General features: G+C 53.0%; 3 protein-coding genes across 3 annotated transcripts; 2 read left to right on the top strand and 1 right to left on the bottom strand.

The window, feature by feature from the left end:
- Window positions 1-528: 528 nt before the first annotated feature.
- Window positions 529-2,034, bottom strand: ColSpa_08936 (putative MFS-type transporter; the record flags this gene model as incomplete). Its single annotated transcript, XM_049275148.1, has 3 exons — window positions 529-1,078; window positions 1,136-1,373; window positions 1,440-2,034. The coding sequence occupies 3 exons, from the start codon at window positions 2,032-2,034 to the stop codon at window positions 529-531; spliced, it is 1,383 nt and encodes a 460-aa protein (XP_049131105.1).
- Window positions 2,035-5,511: 3,477 nt separating this feature from the next.
- On the top strand, window positions 5,512-6,720 carry ColSpa_08935 (tyrosinase ustQ; the record flags this gene model as incomplete). The annotated part of the gene is made up of 3 exons (XM_049275147.1): window positions 5,512-5,705; window positions 5,757-6,087; window positions 6,136-6,720. 3 exons carry the CDS (start codon window positions 5,512-5,514, stop codon window positions 6,718-6,720), a joined length of 1,110 nt encoding a protein of 369 aa, XP_049131104.1.
- A 14,523-nt stretch (window positions 6,721-21,243) lies between these two features.
- On the top strand, window positions 21,244-23,515 carry ColSpa_08934 (transcriptional regulatory protein moc3; the record flags this gene model as incomplete). The annotated part of the gene is made up of 3 exons (XM_049275146.1): window positions 21,244-21,787; window positions 21,838-21,924; window positions 21,978-23,515. The coding sequence occupies 3 exons, from the start codon at window positions 21,244-21,246 to the stop codon at window positions 23,513-23,515; spliced, it is 2,169 nt and encodes a 722-aa protein (XP_049131103.1).
- Between the last annotated feature and the right edge of the window lie 2,424 nt (window positions 23,516-25,939).

The raw sequence follows: 25,939 nt of genomic DNA, 5'->3' as shown, positions 1-25,939 counted from the left end.
AGTAAGGTCTTTATCTACTTAGACGATGCCAGCCTATTCATGTCTTACCCTCTTCGGCACTAGAACCGAGGTCATCAGAAAGAAACTGTAATTTTCTTCTAATTGTATTTGGTGACATCTTCCTCGGGAATGACGATCACTCGGCATTTAGTTTCCTAAGTTACCTCGCGTCTAACAATACCTATGTGTACTCCGCCCCTCCGGCGATTTAGAATTTTGCCTCGCTTCGAAGCAAATTACCAAATCGGGCATAGAACTTGAACCATCCGATAATTGACAATGCATTGACCACATCCCGAAGACGTTGGAGGCAATGGTCAGTTGAGGTGAGAAATCAAAAGTTACAAACGTCCTATTGAATCAAAATTCCCAAGTACCCAAGTGGATGCCTCAATAACAAAGAATTTCAAATGTTTACAATGTTTGTTGCCGTACCTGCAGACAATATCTGGATACACACGATTGGACACACTGTGAGTTATCTCATAGAATAATGACATGTCGAAACCCTTTTATCCACCAACCAGCCTACATATGGTCGCCGAAGTGTTCAGCTGGCCATCTCTTTCTCCACGCAGGACCAAAAACGTAGACCACTGGAATGAAAAGAGCGAAAGCAGAAATCAATCCCGTGTAAATCATCATTGAACGGAAATATCCCATCTCCACGACCCAGTCTGAGATCTTGAAGGACAACACAAAGGCGAGCAAGCATCGAAATGATGCGACATTCACCAAAGCTGGACCGGCGAGATGAGGGTAGCACTCTAGGACATAGACGGCGCCTATAGTATTAGCACCTAAAAAGCCGAAAGCCATCAGTCCGAGGCCGGTAAGAAACGTAAAGTAGGAGTAGTCTTTCTGATCGGAACCCGCTAAGCCAAAGATAACGGAACCAACGATACCGCAGAGAGTTGGGATGATAAGGTTGACAAGCTGGTTCTCTGGGAGGCGGGCTCCCCGCTTCTTGGCGATACGATTAGCCATCCAGTCAGCAGCCTTTCCAGTGACTAGGGCAACGGCGATGGCAGCAACAAGTATTGGCATCAAGCAGAGGCCAAGTAACATGAAGTCCCATCTACAAGCGACAGAAATTAGCCAACTTCCACACATGCAGGGAGATGTAATTACTTACGACCACGGTGCTGTTAAAAGAGCAGGAGCAACAGTGTACCCAGCAGCAAATGCGCAGGCGATCATTACGCTATTAAGCATAGTAATGAAGAATATCTGCGGATAGAAGAACGTACGAAGCGTGTCGACAAAGGCATTCCAGCCCTTTCGCCATTGCATCTTGCCATGGAATAGAGCGATATCGTATCGGAAAGTCCTTGGGGCGTGCTTATGGCCAGTCTCATTACGAGGAATGCCATCTGTAATACTCTCTGTTAGTTCATTCTTGACCCGGGACTTTAGCTGTAGTGGTTTTTGGTACTTACTCATTTCAGCACGGGTACGGTCCCATCTGGTCTCAGGCATAAAGAAGTAAACGCCAATAAGAAAGAACGCCGCACCAGCAGCCGTGATATAATACATATACCGCCAACTTAAATCGATAATTATATGGGGAGCTGCCACACCGAGGATGATGATGATAAGGCCTTGGGCTGCAAATACGCCAGAGATCCAGGAGTTCCGCTGATGGACGAACACCATATCCTGAAGGATAAACGGGACTAGACTCTCGACAGTACCAGCTCCAACGGCCTGCACGCAACGAGCTAACAAATGCGATGGTAGTGACCGGCTGCTTCCGGCCCAAACGCATCCGACGATAGCAAGTACACCGGTAGAAAGGACAACTGGTCGACGACCAACAGAAATAGCCATTGGCACCAGTACCAGGTTGGATAATCCGATAACCAAGACAGGAAGCGACGCCAGGAGGTATATCTCGAAGATCGGCGGTGCATTCGGTAGCATCGAGAGGTACTTCAGAGGGTCGGTGCCAGCAGGAAGTCCGCCACCTGATGTAAGTGACTTGAGGATTTTCGGATCGAGACCGGAGTACTCAAGGGCGAAGACTGGTAACATGGCGCCCAAAATCAATTCAGCTGCAGCTGCCAGCGCACCGAAGCAACACAGGCAGAAGCAACCTAGGATTTTCCGTGAAATGGGTAAGTTGAGGGGATCCCGCGGGTCCTGCGTTGGAGCTGGCTGAAGAATGAGCTGGCCATCTCTATATAGAGCACCTGCTTGTGCTTGCGCATGCGCATGTGCATCGAAAGACGATTGGTTAGACTCCAGGTATTGAATATCATTGTACTTGGTCGACGAGGTGCTGTGGCTGTCAGGACTTTTCACGCCATTTTTTTGTAAGTCGAAACCATGGTGGTCAGTCTTTTCGTCGTCGCGCGGCCACGGCGCTTCGAAAGAGCTGGGATTTGCTGGAGCTCTTGCGTTACGAAAAGGAGCGCTGCGGTTGACGGTCTGAGATGGCTGAGAGGATGCAGGAGCGTAATTCATGCTGAACTGATCGATAGTGTGAAGGTGTAATGAATGAAACCGAGGTTTGTGATCCGGGATGAAAGACACGATAATAAACGCCGTCGGGGGGGTCACGGGCAATATATAAAGGTTACAAGAGTTTTAATGGCGCTGCAAGCAATCCTGCGTAATCCAGATACACGATTGCTGCTTACGCTCGGCAACCAGAATTAAGTATTGCGTCCTAGGAAAGGCAACAAACCACACAGACGCCGACTTCGATTCTACATACTTCGATTCCACAGATCCTGGACCTTTTCCTTGCGAAGGATCGCCCGCTGCTCGCCTGCCGGTTGGAAATCTTCTTTTTTGAATTTGTTTCATTGACGTCAAAATCTCCGTGTTGGCGCCTCTGTCAAAATACCAACATCCATGTTTTCAACTGATTGGGCTATCCTTACCATACCCCAATTCCATGCTGGGACCCTGACTCACGGCCCTTTTACACCAAACTGCGTCATGTGCACGTGATATCTAGGCTAGCCTGTTTTGGTAACTAGACCTGTGAGGTCTCAGGAGTGTTCACAGCAGCCTGCTAACCCAAAAAGACAAGATGCTTGAATTACCAGGGATAGATCTAGCTACCAAAATCTGACACTTAACACATTACGTGCATCTGAATCCTCGTGATGCAAAAGATGCCGGACGTGCGAAGCCACTCCCATGAAACCACCCAAAGCTCGTTCCGGGACTTATATTCTTCAACTGCGACAGCTCGGATTATGTAATCCGGCTCTGATGACTGAGGGACCAGAGTAGCCTATTCAAACGAGGACCATGACGTTAACATAACATAGTCAAGGTGCAATAGTGATCCGCAATTACAATAAAACCAGCCAGTTCAATTGAATTGAAGGTAGATTGAGGACTAAGGCACGATTGGGTTCGGCAGGTATGACTGACTATTGTTGTAATAGTGTTTCTTTCTTTTATACCTCATCATACGACTACAAACGCCACAGTGAAGCAGTCTAAAATACTACTTTGGCTTGAAAACTTGTGAAAATCATAGGTCACCGGTTAACTAGTCACGATTATATCAAAGTGCTATCGACAATGTTTCAAAGATGCTGGTTCTTCCACATAGCATTCGAATGTCTTTATGGCTTGTCACACCCAGTATCCCGCATCATACTGGAATGGGTTGGGGTAATCGGGGCCGCACTGGGTTACCTGAATTTCTTCTGACTTTTTTCACTTTGCAATTAGATAAGCGGCCTTGACCAGGGCCAACGACGATACAGATCGTGATGAGCAAGCTTAACTTGATCAATGGACAACACGCACCTTTTCATCGAACTATTACAGAGCCTTTCGTGATAACGCAGGATTGTTGGGGCATTGATGCTTAGAGTGGACTGATAACTAGGATGCATATATTTCTTAGAAAACACTAAGGCCCCTAAATGGCGTACCATGGCAAGGGTTCTTCTAATTCAGCTTCGAACGCTAATGATAGTCTCAGTAAATGGCTGCATGCTGGATCATATTTCTTTCAACGAGTTACGAGCGTTTATGGCGTTTTAAAGAGAGCGACTAAAATGAGGGATTGTTTGGCCTCCTCAGATAACTCTAATAGCTCGAAGATGACCATGAATGAGATTCATCAATAATTACACCATGTCCTTTCTACCACCTTCAACCTGTTTTATTCTCTTAGTCTACCTTCCACCACAGTGTTCCAGAGACACGCTTCATCACAAGTTTAAACATCAACATCTCCCAAGACTGGACTCGGACCTGATTGCGTACCGTACTCCAACCATCCCCGCACTTTTATCAACGGCAAGCCTTAGCGTATACGTTCACAAATGAGTACAGACTACTGCCATAAAACTCGTACCTACATATGTGATCTCGATAGAAATAGAAACGGTTGCTATAGTCTCGGCGACGCCGCCTTTAATTTATCAAGTCAGCATCACCATAACAACAGCCCTATGTTCTGACAGCGGACTCGGTTGGATGTGTTCTTCCCACCGGTTTTTCGAAGGCCAAGGGCCAGGTAGAAACAACTTTTGAACACGTATAGTAGATTGCTTTTGCCAGAAAATGGGATTTGAGTGCCCATGTCTCATTTCCGCTCTTCTCAAACACACGTTTTAGGTGCTGGTCGCCTGTTTATCAGTAAAAGGGCAGTCAGCATAGTCATGGCAGCATAGCAAGGAAGACGACAAGATCTATCTGTGTATTTCAAGTCACAAAGTTGTTCCGATGCGGACGAACCACCCGTCGTTCTATGGTCACGAGATTTTAGAAGAGTAGTGTAATGAAGATGAGCTCGGGTTACATCGATAATGGGTATATTATTTAGAACCGCATTCTGTGGTGGTGGTCTTTGCGCCATCTTCGAGTGTCCCATCAAGTGCCATGAGGCCCTATTTCTGCCAAGACCTGAAATGTCCATTTTGTAATCTAAAAAGCCCGATGCCTAAGTATTCGATTGGACAAGTGTTTCCGGGTATTTTCGGGCAATGTGATTGATTTCACCCCGCCCTTAGCAAAAACGTGGCTCTATGGGACTTGAACCGGAGGGAGACTAGTACACCGGATGGTATATTCTCCTCAATAAATGCCCGGCTCTGGACTGTGAAGTAGGGCGCTTGAAAAAGTTTCGTACACCAAGCGCGACCAAACCACAATATCAGCCAAGAACGCGGACGGAGCGCGTGGTGGAGCTGATACGAATATCTTTGTATCCCCGTGCTTTTACTATAGGAAGCTTTGCTGGTTCAAAGTATCCCGATCGAGAATGCTACAGTAAAGTTTTAATTCTCACTAATTATTGGGACCAATACCCTCTAGCGTTATATGAGATAAGAGACGTGGCGAAGAGTGCTAGGGTCATGACATTAGTTTTAAATTGTTGCTCCACATGTCATAATCTGAAAGTGACGACCCTGAAAGCTTAATTAGAATCACAAAAACCTGGAACATTCTCTGCATGCCAAGTCCGGATGGACGCACTTGTGTACATTCACCATCCTGCAAGCCTCCTCGGAAACTTAAGCCTCGCATTGCAAAATGCATGTCTCAACACTTTGCGTATGCTTGCTCGGTGCCATTTGGGCACAGGGACGATCAGTTAGCGATGCTACACGTACTTTTATACCGTTCCAGTTAGTCAACGGTACCTCGACCGCGGAAATCATATCCCAAGCAGGCAATCTCGACGGGCCAAAGTTGAAGCCCGGCGTCAACGACACGACATTCGATTGGTAGGAGTCCAAGCCTAATATATCAGATCAGTTCAAGTTAACATCGTGCAGGTGGTACTTTGACGCAGTCTCCACAACCTCAAAGAACGAATCGCTCACTATCGTCTTCTACAACTCCGGTCCCAGCAGTTTGGGCAACCCTGGCGGTCCGCTTAGTGTCCAGATCTCGGGAGTCCTTGCTAACGGTACCACCTTCGTGACCGCTGTTGATGCAACTGGAGGTACGACCGTCGAAAACGACAACAACAACGGGATCTTCTCCATCTGGAACGGCGCTGGTGCGTCCTTTGCGGGAACTAGCCTAGAGCATGACAGCCCTGAGTATACCGTCACCGTCAACAACCCAGCAATTGGCGTCAATGGCACGCTCAATCTTAGATCGGTATGAGACCAAAAGTTCGTTGCCCTGACTGATCCCTAACAATGCTAGTTGTCCCCTCCTCATTACCCCTGCGATATAAACAGACCAGGCATGTCCCAAGAAATCATCCCTAATGTGTACTGGTCCAACGCAGTGCCCGACGCCGTTGCAACCGCAGATTTCACTATCGCAGGAAGTTCGCTCAGGTTCACGGGCAATGGCTATCACGACAAAAATTGGGGCTCCACTATTCTGAGTGACACTTTCGACACTTGGTATTGGGGCCACGCACGCCTTGGTCCATACTCGCTCGTCTGGTTCGACACTCTGACACAGGACGGAAAGGAGCACTTCTCGTCATGGATCACCAAGGATGGCAAGATTTTGTCCCAAAGTTGCCAGCCAAAGTCGGTTATCGTCAGGCCATGGGGAGACAACAGCGAGTATCCCCCGTACCCTAAGTTGGCTGCGCCGTCAGGCTATACTATTCGCTACGACCTTGATGGGGGTAGCTCGTTTGTTGCCAATTTCACCAGGGAGAACATTCAATTGTCGACTAACACCTACAAGAGAATGACTGGGACGATTGTAGGCGGTGTCGAGGGTGGCGAACAGTATGAGGGTCAGTCGCTATGTGAGCAGTTCCAATACTAGTATCCGTAATGGCTTGAGGGAATCTGGTCTCGATGAACCGAATCGAAACACAAGACTTCGGGACTTGGGATAGATCATGAGTCCTCGCGCGCACCTGCTCTTCAGTGTACATTCGACGCTAAGATCTGTGCAAATGAAGCTTCGCAAGCTACATATCAGAGAAGTAGGGCCACCCAGGTATTGCACCAGTTTTGGGAGGATGCATTATCAACATCTACACTCCATTACTGCGGCAACTATTTCATACGAAGATAATTTTATTGCATTCGTCCTATGTGGTGAAGTCCTTGATCCGCACCTTGGAGGTAAAAAAGTGTTTGACTTACAAGCTATCTACGAGACGAGCCATTGTCTTATACAGGTTACTTAGTGGCACGAATCGTTTTTGAAGTGGCTGGCTCAGCCACCTGCGGCACTGTCTCGTCCTAGAACTTAGGTTCACGACATCCTATCTTGGTCGGAAGCGGAAAGTCTCCGACCAGGCCGGCGTACTGTGGATCGAGGGAACGGGCACATCGGGCAAGGAGCAACTCCATCAGACCCTGCAATTTTCGGGTTTCCCCTGCGAATTGGGAGATCTCTGTGGTCGAATTTTTTGATTGTACGTAATTGAGCACTGAGCTTCATCCGCTCTCCCAAGCATTGAAGATATAGGGTGCGCTATGGAAGGAGATTTCGCCGATTACTCGGTGAAATTAGTGCCAAGTGGGGAGAAAGCAGTGACAATGAAGACATGGACATCATTTATCGCTTCCTACAGCGCGTTCGCTCTATGGCATCCGCTGGGAGTTCATGTGAGTGGTGAGGTTCAGAGACTCTGTCCTTTAACCACTCACCCAAAGGAGAGCGGCATGAGCATCCTTCAGATTAGTCAGTGGCCCCAAGGCTTGGCGCATCCTGGACTGCTCGTCCGGATATGAGGCGAAGATATGCTCTTCATCTGACGGACCTGAAGAAATGCTACTAGCAAGCAGTTATCGAAAAGTTTAGCCATTTTGTAGACATCGCATAGAGTCATCTATTCATTGACATAAATGACGAATTGTTCAAAAGTTTACTATTCACATGTAAACATGTATATCTTGACGTACCCCTCCGATGGGTTGAAGATGGGTAGACCCAGGTATTCAATATCCTTGAAGGCGCCAGAGATTGTTACATGTGACTCATTGGAGTTTGATGAACCAGGTTCTTGGAGTTCAGCAGCGAGATCGTTTTGATGTAAGCCAAAGGATTTAGGCCACTGCAAATATGATGACCACCCGGCCTCTGGAATCCGAGACTCAAATGTGCAACAGCAGCGCTACTGCTTTCCATGACTGCGAACTAAGTAATTTCCGAATTGTTGCAACTTTCAATCTGTCTTGGAGGTTGAACTTCGAGAAAGTATAGATCGGCATCATGTTGTAGTAGAAGGACTTTTACGTGAACTAACCACAGTCGTCTGCGTATGCTGAGCAAACCCCGTGATACATGCTTGCTGGGTCGGGGAATTGACAGCTTCAATTAACAACTATCCCAGCCAGCCACAATGTAGCCCTTGACTTTCTTCGGCAACCCAGAGGGTTTATTAACTCGGTCTTCTCATACATCCCCCAAGCATTTCGTAGCGATAACACGCTTGCCTTCAAATTCGACTGAAAGTATAACAATATATAGCCCTTGAATAGGGGCTAGAAGCTGAGACATTCCGGTTCTCTGTTATCGACTTGAAGAACAACCCTCATGCTCATTTATCTTCGACTCAGTGCTAAATGTTCACCCCTGAAAACACAACCATTCCATTTGAACAGAATGATAGGGCGCCATTTCGTAATTTCGTACACATGCTCTGCTGAGAGACCTGTCCAGGAAGTCATGATAATGAGCCTCCAAGTGGGCTGATCATGTCTAAGCCGAGGTAGTGAGGAAAAGTCAATAGTCTAAATCAGGCTCGATTATAAAGACAGTGTTCTGCAGCTTTCATAGCAGCCCCAGAGTCTCAAACCAGCAAGAGCGGTTGAACCAAGCCATCAATTAGACAGCTTTGGTTAGTACACGAAGTATGACAGGGTTGATTGGCTATGTTTTGTAACACAGTCCTTCCTACGCTGTGCTTGTAATTGTTACCAACTGAGAGCGATGAGTTAGGCACACCCAGAACCAAAAAAGGGGTCATCATATTTAGGGCGATATTGTTGAACCGTAGATCCAAATTTACAGGCCGATGGAGTGAACTCCGGTACTAGAGATCAATGGGAGAAGTTGCAACCTGCAAAATCATACGGTAAACTCGAAGTCTTCATCTTGGACCGGGGAGTACAACGGGTCATAGACATGCCTGGGTGTATCGAAAAGGGCTGTAGACAGTACGGCACATGCTATTGCGAAACAGCAAGCTACGGTCCGGTTACAACAAGGCATAGGAGGATGGAAAGTCAAAGGAGAGGCACGAAGGAGCGCCAGACCACGGTAGCTGCTTCACTTGTCACATGTACCTCAAGACAGCGTTGCCTTGATCAATGCCATCGCCTTACCAAAACCATTCTGGAGAGAGATATGGCGTTACAGGGTATGGGGAGAAGCAAGTAAGATGAGGCTCATGATAAGCCTTCCGTGGTGCAGGGTAGCATTGGCTGTTACTTGGACTAGCATGTTCGCTGGGAGGTTTCGGAGCGAGTGGGAGTATCGCCGGATGGGACGTGGACCTAGGAAACCAGGGACAGGCTACGCCGTCAAAGCGTGCTGACTATAGATCACCTGCCAGGTCAAGTGGACGGGTGACTGGATTGATCCATGACAGGAATGCGCCACCGCTGGGTAGTACGTTGCCACATTAGGGCCAGGCCAGGCTCATCGTCGGATCAGTGGCCGGCACTTCCCACGTTTTCATTCGCCAGGCTCTTCAGAGATGACGGGCGGCCCGCCCTCCAGTACGCCGGTTTCTGTCAGCCAGTCTAGATAGAACGTGGTGTCTGGTTACGTTGGATAGATTGCGCGCCGGCGTCGTTTGCTTTCCATAAAAATTGGATCAGCACGAGGGGGGATCTCAACCGTATCGACTTGTGGTCATATCGATGACGTTGCAAAGCGATGGCCAGTTCGGCATCGTCAGAAGAACACTCTGTAACTGTACGAGCGACTTGTACTTGGCAGTCTGTATGCTCCTTGTTTGGAGTCGGAACATGGATGAGCCGGTGTGAAAGGGAGAGCCAAGAGACCGTTCATGGCACAATCTGCATTGCGGCTAGATCGACCTGTCCCAGTTGGAGGGCGCATCTGAGCGGGTGGCACGACGCTTACATTAATCTCAGTCTGGCAAAGAGTCGCAAGCGAAGCGCCCCCATTGCCCCCCCATCACATGAGGGGGTAGCCGGCAGGCCCATCATCATGCATATATTCGGATGAAAGGTTGTATGGGGACCGTATCTTTCTCTGGGCTTTTGGCTAGGGACGGCCGCCACTAGTCGTTACATCGGCCATTACCCCACCGGCCGGCCATGTGCAGAGCATGTGCAGGTATTGGAATCCCCAAAGCTCGAAGGAGGACGGGCTTGGACGGGGTCTTTGTCATGTCAACGACGCCCCGATGCCAGGTGTGCTACCGTCTGGCGGCCGCCGCACGTTCGTCGCGCGTCCGTTGCGACCGTCGCGTCGAAGATCACCCTCTAGCGATTTGATAGACCCGGCTCCGCAAACCTCGTACTTCAGCCCAATCGCCTCGGCATGTGCATCTGGCATGCTTCAACTGTCATCGCTCATGCAGAATGGCGAACCTACCGTCGGGCGTCCAGGCACCAGGGCGGAGGTTTGACGATACAGCAGACAAGTCGGTCAACTGGCAGTGGGTCCACGCAATCTAGATTAGATCCTGTAGGCCGCGGGAGATCTGCCGCATGCTGCGCAATGTGGATAGGACATATGTCGACATGTTGGGCAGAAGGGCATCTACAGAAAGGAATTCGGCGACTTTCCGTCAGCGACTTACGCATGTCTCCAAGATTTATGGTCTGGTAACGATGACGGGAACACCGCGGTGAGGCAGCTTCCGAAGCAGGTTTGGGCACTGGGAACTAACGGGATGCTAGTTTCTTGGACACCCCCTTCACTAACGGGGCTAGAACTAACGTAGACACGGCGATGGGTACGAGGCGCTCTTAGGCAGACACCTCCAGGACCTAATTGGAAAGCCCCAAGGAGATCAAGATGAGGCCTTCACCGCACATGTCAAGCTGAAAAGGCATGTTCAGGTGTGTGAGGCGATGCCGAAAACTGCATCGTGGGTTGCGTCTGGTGCTCTTGTCCGCCACGGCCATTACGTGGACGTTTGGTTGTTCACATTGGTGGAGCCAGGCGTGGATGAGATGTGGTCCACGCGTTTATCAAGGGAGGGAACATTTGCCAGGAGTCTGGAGCTGGCTTGTTCCCTGCTGCGAAACCAACGTGTTCGGGTTTCTGGAACCAGACGACCCAGACACCGCCTTTTCCCGCCAGGTCAACCCTTTCCGCGACACCACTGTCAAAATGACTTGCCCAGAGTTTGATGCCTGCGCCTTGTTTCTCCTGGAGGCGTACGCTACTCGTCGATCTAACGGGACTGCTCGTCGATGAGAACATGAAGGTAAGCAATCAGGCGCTGGAGGAGGTGGTTGGCTAACTCGGCCTGAATCATATCTTTTGGGTGGTCCAGCTGATTGATGTTCCAACCCCCGGCCCTCGAGCTTTGCGAATTGCTCCCGAAGCGGAGCTTATGATGGCCAAGGTCTGTGCTGCAATTAGGCCGTCGGAGAAGATGGAGGCCTATGGTCGTCCGCCCGGCGCCTTACTGGAAGAGGCGTTGGCTCGATCAAGGACAACCCGATCTTTCAAATCGTCCGACACTTGCGGGAGCGAAGAGGTGACGAAAGGATGCCACGAAGGGCCGTGGGTCGATGCAAGCTGAAAGATGGCTGGTGCCCACCAAAAGAACTTTGCTACTCCGTGCGTTTGGAGCTGGTTCAAGGTTTGTTTCGATCTCGGTCACGACGGCAGCTCGCGTGCCCCGACGGGGATTAGATCGGACGGTGTTTCCGCTAGATTGGCATCTCTCCGTCCTTCATAGAAACCAGTGGCCCAGGAACGTGCTGCGCGCCATTTGGCGGTGTGATGTCGCGTCTGAACTCTGAGGCATCAGACGTCTTGCGGGAGGGAGCGCTGTCCTGCGCCGCCGTTCAGTACGTGGGAGATGCCGAGCACGCGGAATAAGTCACCAGCAACAAGGAACCTGACGCAGTCGGTGGCCGCGATGCGTGCAAAAGAGGGCGAGTTCGCGGTGTGGCCAGGCATTAGGCATAGGTGGTGCCGGTGATCTCTCATGAGTCGTGTGGAGACCGTCTGTCCTGGTCTCGCCGTGGTGCCACGGTGACAACGGTGGTGATGGTGAGATGGAATGACGAGAGCAGGAGGCGGGGCGTCGGACCCATCTGCTTCGGGCCTCTTGTCTACATAGTGCTATGGCACGGGTTGGCTGAGCATATGAAGCAATTGTCGCGAAGGCTACTTCTGATGAATCATCCACTAGACGATTCCCTGCGAAAATCCCCGAGTCTGCAGCGGGCTCTGCAGCGGTCTGGAGGGTCTCAGGTCCTCTTTGAGGACCCCTTTCGCTTAAGGATGGAGTCGCGAGGAGGAGGAGCAGCGAACCATGATCATCTGCCTGCCGGACAGGAATGAGGAATAGGACCCCACAACCCAAGTCTGCTCACCCAAGACGCCAAGGGCAAGGAAGGTGAGTCGCAAACGAGTCCAATGCGCACCAATGAATGGATGGCTGCGCCAAGCCGTTGGTGGAGGTGTTGCAAAGTATCCCCAAGTATTCGTGATTGCTTCTCGAGCTCCCCGCTAACGATGCCAAGTTAGACTGTCTTGGTCATGACAGGCATAGCCCGGGATCGTGCTATTGGACCATGGGTCCAAGGTAGACGGTAATAAAAGTAGCATAGCACCTCCCCTGTCTCCGTACTCCGTGGAGGAAGATGGAGAGTGCGGTCCCGCTGCGAGCCCGGCTGAGGTTGCAACGGGGGCTCTCCAATAGCTCTATTCTCCGTGTCTTTGGCAGCATGAATGTCTTTTGGTGGTCCATGCTGGGGGCATACGATGTACGAGCCGAAGTTGATTGCATGGGCCAAATTTCCCCCTCTTCCCTTGGACATTGATAGTTGCGGGGTGGCTGCACAGACAGCCCCCTTCGCTGCACCACCTGCAACGCTTGCCCTGCAGTTGAGCCTTGGAATGCCACAGCCAACGTAGCATCGGAGAATAGAACGAAGACAGTATCGAGATTTGAGCGAGCGAGCAACCAAGCATGATCCATACCGCGCAACATCCAAGTTGAAAGGTGGACAGGCGGGCTTTTGCCGATTACGCACTGATGGTGATCAAAGTCTGTGGAGAACAACCATCGACGGCACGCACCGTCTCGAAAGTCAAAATGGTGACGGGAAGTAGCCAGATCCGACAACGCGCCAAGCCTTGCGCCCGAGCGGCCAGATTCACTACCGTCGGGGGTCTTCGTTGCTTGCGTTCGCACAGGCCCCGCGTTGGCGGCTGGCACGTTTTTCCCTCGGCGTTTACGGTTAACCCAACAAAAGAAGCAATGCCGAGTTGACGGGTGGTTGGCCTTGTCCCTAACCACACTCAGTGTGTTGATACCATTGGGCTTACTCCGTCCTGCTCTAGTTCCGTTTGGTTGACCCTGTTATATTTGAATGCAGTATGTGATATGTGACGAGAAGTCGGGATGCGCTAGGACTGAGGGCTTGGGGCGAAACTCCGCTCCATGGTTTCAATCAGCGCCATCCACAAAGCTCATCATCGCTGTGAGATGTACATCATTGGCCAACCTGAACTGGGTTGAGGGAGCCTGCGGCTGTCAGTCCAGCTGGCATTGTGTGACAAGGACCCCAAGGCGCTGGAATTCCACGTTAGGCAACCCGACAACGCGCTATCAGATTACAACGGGCGGGGGAAACCTCAAAGTCTGTGAGGTGCCCCTCGCCGGCCCTCCTCCAGCATGAGTTGCATGCATGTCTCAGCCACGCGTCTCAACCCCCGGACAAATAGGTATAGGTACCTATTCCGTCCATGTGCCAGGTGTGGCGCTGGTATAGGTATAGATGCTTGGCAGGCCGTCATGGTAAGTTAACATGTACCTTTGGATAATTGGGAGTTGGCGCGAGGATAACTGAAGAGATCATGATAAGACGATCGTCCAGTTCATATGGTGTGTGATTGAGATCTAATGTGCAGAGGTGAGCAAAGATGAGATGCATCGACGCTTGTGCTACGCTTGTGCCCGACAACGGTGAGTGCAACGCAACTTTTGTTTGGATACTGGCAAGACATATCACCACCGTTGACTGTGATATGCGCGATCTGATTTGTTGTGCTCACATGAGAGGTCAATAGTCGCGGCGTACTCAGACCCAAGCTTTTGACAACTCTTGCAGAAATTTTGTGACTATGCCTAAAGCTGTGTGGCGTTCATGAGCATGGGAACCGCCGGTGCGTTGGAAATGCCAGGCTGTGGACGATTAACTATAGGTCTGCAACCTTGATGAGCATTGACTAGTTGGTTCGCTTTGCAACCCAAAAGATTAGCGGGAGACTAGCGGATGGCAGATGGATGTCTGGGCTCGCACAGTGACCAAGAAACGCTGGAGTTTCGCCCCCTCACAGCTTGGTGATTGAGGGTGGCCGCTACGCACCGATGCTCGGGGAAATGGACATTGGCAGGAAGTTTGACATTTACAAGCTCTTACCAGAATTGTGCAGTTGCTGGGTCATCCCAACAAACAAGAAAGTCTGGGAGCAAAGTTCAATAACTTGGGCGTGGGGGCGCAATGGCACCGGCACCTGGTGCCTGCAATCAGACCAGAGCCGGACCTGGGATCACGCTCAGGATCAAGAAAGGACCGCTGCCGATGCGATCCCTCCCCGCTTAGGCTTTAAAACAGACGGCTCGGCGCACAATGCGGTTCGACGTTAGCATTTTGCCGAGAGCGGGTGAATGACACTGATTGGACTACCTGCTTCTGATCAAGGAGATCCAGAGAGTCGCAAGCCGTGCCATGCGTTCTACTGTCGTGAATTGACTCTCTGTTGGATTTCTCCAGTCACGCTGCTCCAAGAGAGGCTAGCCAACCTTGTCGCCTACGAGACTCGTGGCTGATGCCGTGTCAAAACTGCATGTGATTTCGAACGGTAAAAGCGGGCGTTCTGTGTGAATGAGCAATGCGTTCATTACTGCGGAAGAACGCATTATTCTGAAATGGGGAATCTCGACAGTCCATCTTGTAGTGTTTGATGCATGCCGGCAATGTTGGGATCACAGTTAGTGCCGGGTCGAAAACCCCCAATGAGGCGGGCCGAAGACGTTCTTTCTGAATGGTGGTTGGTGGACCACCAAAAAAAAGCAACGCGTCAGAATCAATCCGTGACACGCCGCATGCAAGCCCGGTCCCCCTTGGATGATTCGGAGTGCGGATGAAAAGCACCGGCTGGTGCCGAAGTGGGCGGGCAATGGCTTATCCGGATATGGCCCGCGAGTGAGGGCCTCTCAGGCTCGTCAAACTGGAGCACCGTTAAAGTGACCATTGCTGACTGAAGATGCCTCAGCCGCTTGCTCATCTAGGCCTGGGAGTGTGCTCAACCGCCGAATGGGAAGCCACAAAATAGCCGGGGAAGCTCAGCTTCGGCCGAGGCAGTAGCCAAGAAGGCAGAACCCAAAGAGACCAAGATCTGCTGGATCGGCGGTGGGCGGGACAGATATGCCAACGGCGGCCGATGGCACAAAGACGAACGGGGTTGCGAAGATTCGAGCACACGCGGCCTTGTCGTGGTTGATGGAGATTCGAAGAATGGCAGTCAAAGGCAGACACCGTCATGATCCGCCGAGGGTTGAAACGGCGAGTAGTATGATGAAAAGCGGTTCGGTCTGACTTGAAACCCCAACATCGGCGCATAAAGGCGACTATGTTTGGGGATCGGGGAGGTGAATTAGGTACTCGTGGTGAACTGCAAACAGGAGTCAGCGGTGGATTCATGGTGTCCCACAAGCCCGGGTGGAATTGGAAGAGCCCTCAGGGGCCAGGGACCATCCGGTCCGACAATCGCCGGCGCATGTCTGGGCAAAGTCCTGGAGCATCGAATCTCGGTCAATGGCCGTTGGTCGAGATGGGGCCACCGCCAAAAGCGAAATGCACACGAGAGCGCAGGGCTTGGTCTCAAACCGTTTGGCAAGACTAAAAAGGGACGCCATGCCGTCAGGGTGGAGGCCGAGCCCGAAGGGATTCCGAAGAGATTGTCGGTCGTTTTGATAACTGACAATGATGGAGGGAGCTACATGGCATGGCGGCGGCGGTGATGCAGTCTTTCTCTCTCTCCTCCTTTGTAACGCTGGTAGGCAACACAGCATGGGGTTGATAAAGAGAACTGGGCTTCTTCGTAAAGGTCCTTTGGGGGGGAATTGGGCTAGAGACGAAAAAAACGAGATACCCTCGTAGTAGTCTAGGTCTGTGTAATGAATCCGAGCTTAGCGAAGTGCTTCCCTCCCACAGCTAGTGCGAGGAAGCTGGAAGTCATCAGCCCCAAGATTCGAGACTATATGTGGTTGATGAGATATCGGAGAGTCAGGTACGGAACGGAGTTTTCTCCGACGGCGCATGGCCCCAAAAGGAAACGAATGCCCAGCGATGGAACGGGAGGAGAATCGAGTTCGGATCACTTGCGACTTGAACTGACGGATGTTCGGAGTACGTACCCAACATGCCTGCCTGCCTGCGTGCCTACCTTACCTAGTGTGGCGTGCTGTACCACCTGAGAGTACCTGTGTGTTCCAAATCCGCACCCTCGGAGGAAGCTTAGGTAGGAGGGAATGGGAAAGCAGGATGATTTGAAAGATGAAAGGAACCAAGGGTCCTGGCAGCAGCACCTCCACAGTGCGCAGGGACCCCCTTCCTTCCAGAGGTGGTCGTTCTGTCCTGGGCTTAGCGGCCCTCTGATTGTCAGTGGATCTATCTACAGCGGCTGATAGTGGGCCTGATGTTGCTAAAGTGTCAAAGTAGGTAGCAGCCGAGTCTGCTGCGTGCACAGTGCACAGCGGAACATGGACGATGTCGACGTTGGCGTTGACGTTGACAAGACGGAACGGGACGGAAGGGGTCGCACGTTATGGGAACCTTGCGACCGGATGTTGCCTCTCTCTGTCTCTCTGTCTCTCTCTCTCCCTCTCTTGTGCCAAGAACGCAGCGTTTGCCGTTAGATCGGGCTACAACCACGACCGTAGCAAAAAGGTCACAGGCGAGCAAGACACGAGAGCGCTGAAATACGAAGGAGCCTGTCGCAGCTTCCCGTCCTTTCACCAGGGCTCCTTCTACTTGGGATGCACGGTTTGTGGATTGGGCCACAGCTGTCCTAGTGTCCTAGGAAGGCGCGGGCACGATGCACTTTCTTCAACCGCTGGGTTGTTGGACCAATGGAAGGCGCATGGAAAGACCGGGACGATGGGGGGCAGAGCACGCACCATTGTGGAAACCAGCCTCTCCAAGGTAGACAGGTGCGACTTTCTCTCATCGTCAGGCTCTCCAGACAGAGACACAACCAGAGACAGGAAGAGGGAAGGAGAGGGAGAGGGAGGGAAAAACACGCGGGGGGGATTCTCTGTCCAGTGTGCATGTTTCCTCGTTGCCTCATTCAAGCCGAGTCAGCAAAGGCGATTGATTGCATGGATGATGGAACATGCCAAATAGGAACTACGATCCGTCGTCGTCGTCGTCGTCGTCGTCGTCGTCTTCATCTTTGCTTGTCTGGGAGCAAACCGGGCAACAGCCGACGGTGCCACAGAATCCCAGCCAGCCGCAGCCGCAGCCGCAGCAACACCACTGCAGCCAGCATACACATGGCAACGAGTTGATTGCAAATCTCCGATTTCGACAAATGGATTCAACCCATCAGGCATTCCGTCGGGCAATCAATCGGTCCCTCTTTAGAGTTTACAGGTGCATTGGATCCTTCGGCACAGGGTCATGCTCGAGGCCCGCTGTACCTATCTTTACCTCACCTCTCTTCACCTCACGTCACCGTACGGGTGACGCACACAAACCCATCGAGGCTCCCAGCGTCGACAGCCACCGCCGCGCAGCACCGAACTCGCTAAATCCTCGCCCTAATGACACACTGGCCGCCGACCGTCATGTCGACCTTCTCCCGTTGCTCCCGGTGCCTCCGAACCCTGAAGTCCCGCACATCATGCGATCCCGACTCTTGTACATCGGCCGGAGACAGATGTGAGGCGAGCGGGAGGAGACAGGACGACGCATAGCCCATCAAAGCAAGCCATCCATGACCCATCGGTAGCGTCGTGCCGACGGCGCTCATCCCAGTACAATGGCTCGGCATCGACTTTCGAACACAACGACCTCGACGACGCCTCTCAATCCCAGCCCAGACGACATGCAAATGCAAGCCGGCCCAGCGCGCCGCCTCCGCATTGCAGTGACAACTCGGCACGACGCGGTGACAGCGCAGTGGGAAGACCAGAAAGAAAGAGAAAAAGATAGACAACCAATTCCACAAGTTTCAGGTTTCAATGAGGCGAATCCTGCCCTTGAGTCGACCAGTCAGATGGGGATTGTTCGCATCGCGATGCACCTCTCCTCTCACGCATTACTCGACTCCACCACGCCGGCCATGTGTCTCTGCCCAAAGGCTTGAACCAGCTCTGCAGAGCCCAGGCACTTGCGACACCTTTTCTGACTAACCAGCTGGCCTCGCCGTGGTTGGCTCCTACCATGCTATGGATCAACGACTGTATCCGCAAACTACCCTACTGAGTATCTGCACAGTAGGTACGTCGCTGGGTGCATCGCATCAAATCAAGTCGCTCGCGGTCTCCCATTATCCCCCTTCCTTTTTCTTATCCTCTCTCTTTCCACGAGGCGACATTTGGCACGAGGCAACGGCGAGAACAGAGATCCGCGGAGCCTGTGACTGGACGTCCATGCCCGGCCATCGCACATCCCATGCGGCACCATCCCACCCACTGTCCATGGTTTCCGCTCACATCGCCAGCCGGGCTAGGTACATTGCCTGGCTTCTGCCACTTCGCCCACAGAGGATGCAGACACACGCTGCCCGTCTCTTGACTCTGGTCAAAGACACTAAAGGCACTTGTCCTTCCCAATCCAGCTTCTTGCATATGCAGTGACAGGCCTTAGAAGCAAGACCCTCCGTCTCTCTACCCACCATGATATCATGGTACAGCCGACCTTTGATGCGCACCACCGTTCCAATGCCCACAACCAAGTACCGGCCGACGTTGACTCGTTCTGTGCCCGAAATGGAGCACACTTGGCTACCGTGAGCCGAACGGTTTGACTGGAGCCTGCTCCGTTCCGATGATGACCAACAAGCATTCAGAAACAAGACGATGCGATGAGCGCTGAAGCCCCGATGCCCATCTCCGAGTTCCGCCATGACTCCCCTCTTTCCCCCACACTTTCTCGACAGGACGCGACGCGATCTCCTACGATGCAACCTCCTTGTCTTGCACAGTCCCGGTCAGTTCTCTTCACCTCAACTCATTGAGAGACGCCGCGACACCAGTCCATCCACCCCTGCACATTGGCGCAACAGCTTCATTCTACTGCTGGCCAACAGGCCCGTCTACTTTCCCTGGAGCACGACTCATGAGTCGCGGCTTGACGATCGGCCATTGCTCATCTCTGCATCGCGCCATCGTTGTCCCTCAATTACCAAGGCCCATTCACTGTCCAGGCCTCTCAGCAAGCCGCTCTCCTCTCTCTCTCTCTCTCTCTCTCTCTTTCTCTCTTTCTCTCTCTTTCTCTCTTTCTCTCTTTCTCTCTCTCTCTCTCTCTTGCTCTCATCCTTACTCGACAATAACCGTACTCATATCTGCGTCGCGGTGGAGTCCCCGCACCGCAGCGCTCGGTCGAGCATGCCTTGGATTCGAGGGTGTGCGCACAGTCCGTATTTTGGCCAAGCTGGGCCCTTGCCAACGACACCAGAAATTCTACGACGGCGAATCAAGACACCCTGAGCCATCGTGGGGATGTTGTCGAGCGGGTAGCGACCCTCAGTACTTGAGAGTACTTACCACCCGCTTAGCTTACAATGGCAGGGGTGGGAGGACACACCACGCTAGCAACGACCAGGGCTGATGGATGCTGAGAGACCTCCCCCCCAGAAGAGTCAAGGAGCAGGACGAGGAGGACCAAAGAGATGTGAGAGAGGAGCAAACAGGGACAAACGGCAAGATGCACCACCCATCATGGTTTCTTTCCTTGTCTCTCTTTCGCCGTTCTCGTCATGGTCGCCTGCAATGCTCAAGAAAAACCAACGAAAAAAACAACCGAGCGCACCGCAGTTGATCGTTCCGTACTACTGCACCGAGAGTGGAGAGATACTGCCAAGAAGAGCCTAAACCCACATGCCATCCACCATCGACGACGGCCAAGCTGACAGCAACTCCGTCGTGGCTCTGCTCCCATTTCCGATATACGACAGCCACCGGGCTCTATTATTGCCATCCTCTGGCCCACAGCACCGACGGCACAGGTACCTAGGTGCAGTCTGTTCTGGGGGGCGGAGGAGGAGCGAGTAGCCTGGCCCGGCCAGCACCAAACACCCCTCCGTCCTGGTCTTGGCAGAGGTGCGACATGAGACCTCACCTCACATCCCACACTCCCACACCGTCTGTCCTTATCCGCCCATCGTATGGGAAACAAGACTCCCCCCAATTCGTAGGTGGTGTGGTGTACCATGTACACCTTGCATGTGGGGAGCTAGGGTGCTAGGGGACCCTTTAGTGCGTGTGTGGGAGAAACATCGATTCTCTGCACGTCTTCGCTCGCTCTCACCTCCAAGCCCTGTCGATGTCCCGACGTCCTGCCCACTAACAGCGCAGCTATCTGCAGATATGTATGTGCATATCCCGCCCCTCGAAGCGGCTGGCTCCATGTCGTGTCGTCGTCGTCCAACGACCCTCCTTCCTTTCCCACTTCGTGTTGACGGGCCAAGCTGCTTTCCAAATAAGACCCAGCGATCATCTCTCCACCCATCTCAGCCCCTCCATTCTGCGTCGGCTCTCCAGCGATCAGCCTTTTCCCCTTCTTCTTGAGCCGCCCGTCACAGACCTGATCTCCGACGAACCTCTGCTTGCTCCTCGTCGTCCTCTATCCAGCTCAACATTGATCAGTCAACTCAAAGGATTATTGTCGCCCGTTGCTCCACTTCTAGCTCGTTGGCATCCTGTTCTATGGATTCCGACCTTGATATTTGATCGACAGCCTAACCGCCGAAACCCGATTGCCACTTCTTCTTCACCGACCGGTATCTTCGACTGGGCACAACCACCTCCGTTTTGACCCTTCCCTATTGGCATGGTCTCGCTAGTGACGAGCCATGGATTCCACTGCTTTATCAATGGTGTCGGACGAAGGGGAACTTTCGTGGTCGGATAATCACAGCAACTCATCAGACGACAACATGCACGACGACAGCATGCAAGACGATATGCTCCTTCCACACTCACCCGCTGCCCAAGCGACAGCCGCTTGGATGGCCTCTACCAACTTTTCCAACTCCCACACTGGTCCGCTCTCTCCCGTCAGCACCGGCATGGACATCCCAAACATGGACCCATCCTGCGCTCCGACAATGGTACACTCCGCATCTTCATCTTGCACTGATTCCTGGAGCACCGGCCACGCTGAGACCTTTGACGGGGACGACGCTGACAACGACATTGTGTGGGAACAGGACTCGGACGACATCCTTACCGTACCCAAACTCGAACCTTTGGACGACGACTTCAAGCTGGACGATGTGAAGGAGGCTCCTTTGACGCCAGCACAAGCTTCTTTGATCTCACCCGCGAGCCAGACGAAACAGAAACGCCCCCGAGGACGACCTCGCAAGCACCCTGCGGCGCCCATTATTAACGCGAGCAAAGTTACCAAGGGCCGGTCCAAGACAGGGTGCATTACCTGCCGAAGACGAAAGAAGAAGTGCGACGAGGCAAAGCCGAGATGTAGGTGTTGCGTCCGACGTACAGCGTAGGCGTGTCTGACTCCTCGATAGGCATGAACTGCGAGAAGAACGCCGTCGTATGCGAGGGCTATCATGAAAAGAAGCTGTGGAGAAGCGGCAAAGAAAAGGCAACAACTGGTAAGTACTTGCCCCAAAAGGATGTGCCGAATGATGTCTAACCTTATCAAAAGACCACCATGGAGACGAGGAGTCTCTCGTCTTCACCATGCAGCCCCTGTTCAACGGTGTCGACACAGTCGAAGACAAGATCTTCTGGCGACATTACGGAGTCCACCTCAGCAACGTCCTCACTGTCGAAGGGGAGGCCAAGAATGCATTCAAGGACATTATCCTGCCTTTGGCAAACCTTCACCAGGGCGTGATGCACTCCATCCTCGCCATGAGCAGTAAACACATTGACTTTGATACACCGTACGGTGCGAAACTTTTGGAGAGGAACCCGACAACCAACAGAGAAGCGCTGCAGGCCAGATCGGCATATCACGAAGAGCAGGCGATGAAGACGTTGTACGCCGACATGAACCGCACCGGCGAGGAAGATGGTGTCGACCGGAAGACGATCCTTTCCGCACGTTACGCGCAGATCCTGTGCCTGGTTGTCACCACATTGATCGAGGGTGAGCCACATGGCGCCCACCGAGTTCATCTTGGTGGCTACAAGCGGCTTATCCAGGAGACGCCCCCAGAGGACCCCGTCTTCCTAGCCTTCATCACCGAATTCTTCCAATACCACATTTACGCAGATGAACTCCTGTGGCATCCCACAAACAACTGCCCACGTCTAGCTTCGGAAGAGTGGGCTGCCCTAGTTCCCCTTGACTCGCCCCGGCTCTTGGGCGTTGCCGACGGGCTATTCCAGTATCTCTGCCATATTACAACCATCCGAAACACCATCAGGGAGAACATTTACAGAGGCTCCGAGACGGTCGTGACATATCACATCCTGTATCAGGCACAGGAGATTCAAGAAGCCATCGAACAATGGATGCCCGCTTGGCCGCCCGGCGATAGCCGGCACCGGGTCGGTCTGGTCTACAAGCACATGATGTTCCTGCATCTATTCCGTACTATTTACCCCCCTACATCCCCCCAGAGACGACCCTCCGTCTTCTCTGTGGCGACCTCTGTTGCCACCTCCATATCTTCATCTTCCTCCCGGCGTCATTCACAGATCTCTCGGCCTTCCACCGCTACGAGCTGTGCCTCGTCCCCTGGCCTCCGCCCCACCACAGCGGGCGGGTTCCCCTCGTCAATGCAACTGAAGCGCGAGCCGAGCTCCCGCGGGCCGTCGAGGACAAGCTCGATGCACGAATCCGATGCCGGCTCCTCCAGCTGCGCCGTCATTGACGAGCAACGGCCGGCGTCTCCGCCCCCAATCCGCCGTCCGCCTCAGCACGACAACCGCATTACCTCGGCGGTCGAAGAGTCTCTGGCTATCATGGAGGGCTTCAAGCCGTCAGACCCTGCACTCACTCTACTGCTAATGCCCAGCTTGGTCATCGGCACCACATGCTTCGACCCCGCGCAGCAAGAGCGAGTCCGCGCCATCGTCCGGTCCGTCCGGGGCTACACTGGTCTTCGCAATTGCGACCGGGTTCTCGAGGTCCTTGAAGAAGTATGGCACCTGATGGATTTCGGTGACTGGCTCTCCGTTTGGGACTGGCAAAGCGTGGCCAGAAGACTGGGGCTTGATTTCCTGTGCACCTGAGCGGGCCGAGGTGACTCTCGACCTTGTCTTTGCACGTCGTTGGCATTTTCTCGGTGCTCAGATCTTTATTGTTTTCCTGTTGGTATCATTCGCGTGTTGTATTCTGTCGCTATTTTCCTCTCGCTTCTTTTTTGTTATCTATCTGGGCAGGCAATTGTGTTGTTGGAGTTCTCGGACGAGACATGCAACGGAGGCGACATGATGTACAGGGCCCCAATTCGCATCAAGATTTCTTCACGCATTGGAAACGCAAAGCGACAAAGGCAACAGACGCTGCTCGGGGGCCTAGACATGAGAGGGGGCACAGCTGGGTGGACGACTCTCGCTCGGGTCTGCATTCCGGTAGGGTCGCCGCCCTAGCATGGGCTTGCGCGTTGGTTGAGCGTGGGCGGGTGGTTTGGTGTTGTCTTTGGGCTTTTCATTTCTACAAGTCGATGCTCGCATCGCGGCGTTTCTTACTGTACTCGGGCGGTCGGCTCTTTGAGTGTCTGGTCCAATTCAGACTTTTTGGGTAATGGGGCAGGCAGGGAACATCTCGGGGTGGGAGGCTCGGACAGTGTCCGATTTGATTTTTTGCACACATGGCCATCATTATCTGATGGGCTTTTCAGCGAGGCCTCCAGGGCATAGTCACAGGAGGCATGAACGAATGCTAGATCGGACGCTATCACGGCAGGCATTGGAGGAATTCCCGCAACACAATACAAGCTGCGCCGGTTACGCCCTCACCTCACACTGCGATGCCTTTTGGCTTTTTGGTCGCCTAATCTCGACCCCTTGGTGACCTTTTGTGATTTAAAGACAGGCCATTCGTCCCTCTGTCCGCCACTTTGCGGCGTTGCCCGCTGCACGGGGCACACGTTCGTCTCAGAGCGCAGGGACATTTGCACAACCTATCCGCGGCGGACCGCAACGCCAGAGTCGCAGTTGACCTACCGGTAGTCCGCTGCTCACTGTTGCATCATGATGCTTTTTCGAATTGCGACTCTTTTTCGTTGGGAGGAGACCCTCTCTCTCCCTCGTGTCTGTATTGGATAAGGTGTCCTGCGAAAGAGCACGGATGCTCCTCGTACGACTTTAGGTGAAAACGAGTTGTCACATTCGTACTGTACGTCCGGACAAAAGCGACGACTGGTGCAGCGAAGATCTCTAGTTGCCGTGACGGCCGAAGTGACCAGCCCCCCCTCCTCCTCCTCTCCTTTACTCTGCATTCTGACTTTGGCGTGCATGCAGCAGCGTCGTGGGGGAGAGACAGACAAAGGGATATGGTACATGGCGATACCTCTGGCATTTGCCGACACGAAACACCCTGATCGTTGTAGAGTGGTTTCTTTTGCTTTCTGGATGGTGTCTAGGTAGGTAGCTGTGGATTGGGGCGCCGAGAGATTCTGCAGGAAAATGGGGCTAAGGTTGTCTGTTGTTCAACGAGAAAAAGCTAATCTCGTGGATGGGGAGGAGGCCTGTACATGGAGAGTACACGGTATCCGTACTGGAGCGGGACGCCCCCCCCCTCCCCTCCCCTCCCCAAAACCATTTCTACCAAAGGAAAACCATTTATGCCCCTCCCCTGCCATCATCACCTCGACCACCTCGCGCGTGAAGAGGGGTCCTCATGCCGCGCATTCTATCTGGCTGCGTTAGCCGAGCGCCCGTTTTCCTACGGCCCTGCCTGCATCGCATGCACGCACGAGGTTTAGCCGAGTATTTCTCTCACGGACGGGTGGTTCGGTCTTAGCGAGCGGCCCCCAAATCTCTGATAGCCTGTGTGTGTGTGTGTGTGTGTGTGTGCCGGGCGCATGGTACGTCTGTATACGTGATTTCCGCTGCCTCGCAGACGCCGCCGCCGCCATCCGTGCAGTGGAGGTGTCGTTGTTCGTTCGGTCCCTTTGCTCCGCAGCGGTGAGCGACGCCCGGGGCGCACTGCCTCCCGCTGACCAGATGCTGGGGACGACTGGTAGAAAGAGAGAGAGAGAGAGAGAGAGAGAGAGATGAAGGATGAGCGGGCCGTTGGGTATGCGGGGCGCCTCCGCACTTCATTGGCCCCCCGGGTCGGTCCCTGGGCGAGGGATGCCACCGAAGCCCGGGAGAAGAAGAAGGGGACGGGCTTGTTGGGCGATCTACCGAAGGGGGGAATATCCGCCAGCAGTGGATGGCGCGTCCCGGCGGGTTCGGGAAACGTTTTGGCTTCGCGGGAGCAGATTGGGGGTTGGTGTTGCGAGACTAGGCGATGGCAGGACGAGACGCCATGTCGCGATGCGGCGCCGACCATGGACAAGGACAGGCCCGCAAAGTCGTGATGTCGTCGAGCAGGGATACGGCGAAATCGCGCCATCTGCAAACGTAGATGAATGCGATAACGGCGCCAACGCGGAGCAGAGTTTGGACTCGCAGCCATGGACCATGCACTGGGGGGGTGGAATGGCG

Source organism: Colletotrichum spaethianum (assembly GCF_022836535.1).
Source record: "Colletotrichum spaethianum MAFF 239500 DNA, contig25, whole genome shotgun sequence".
NCBI lineage: Eukaryota > Fungi > Ascomycota > Sordariomycetes > Glomerellales > Glomerellaceae > Colletotrichum > Colletotrichum spaethianum.
The sequence above is the reverse complement of the archived record's forward strand: the minus strand, read 5'-3'. Positions and strand labels throughout refer to the sequence as shown.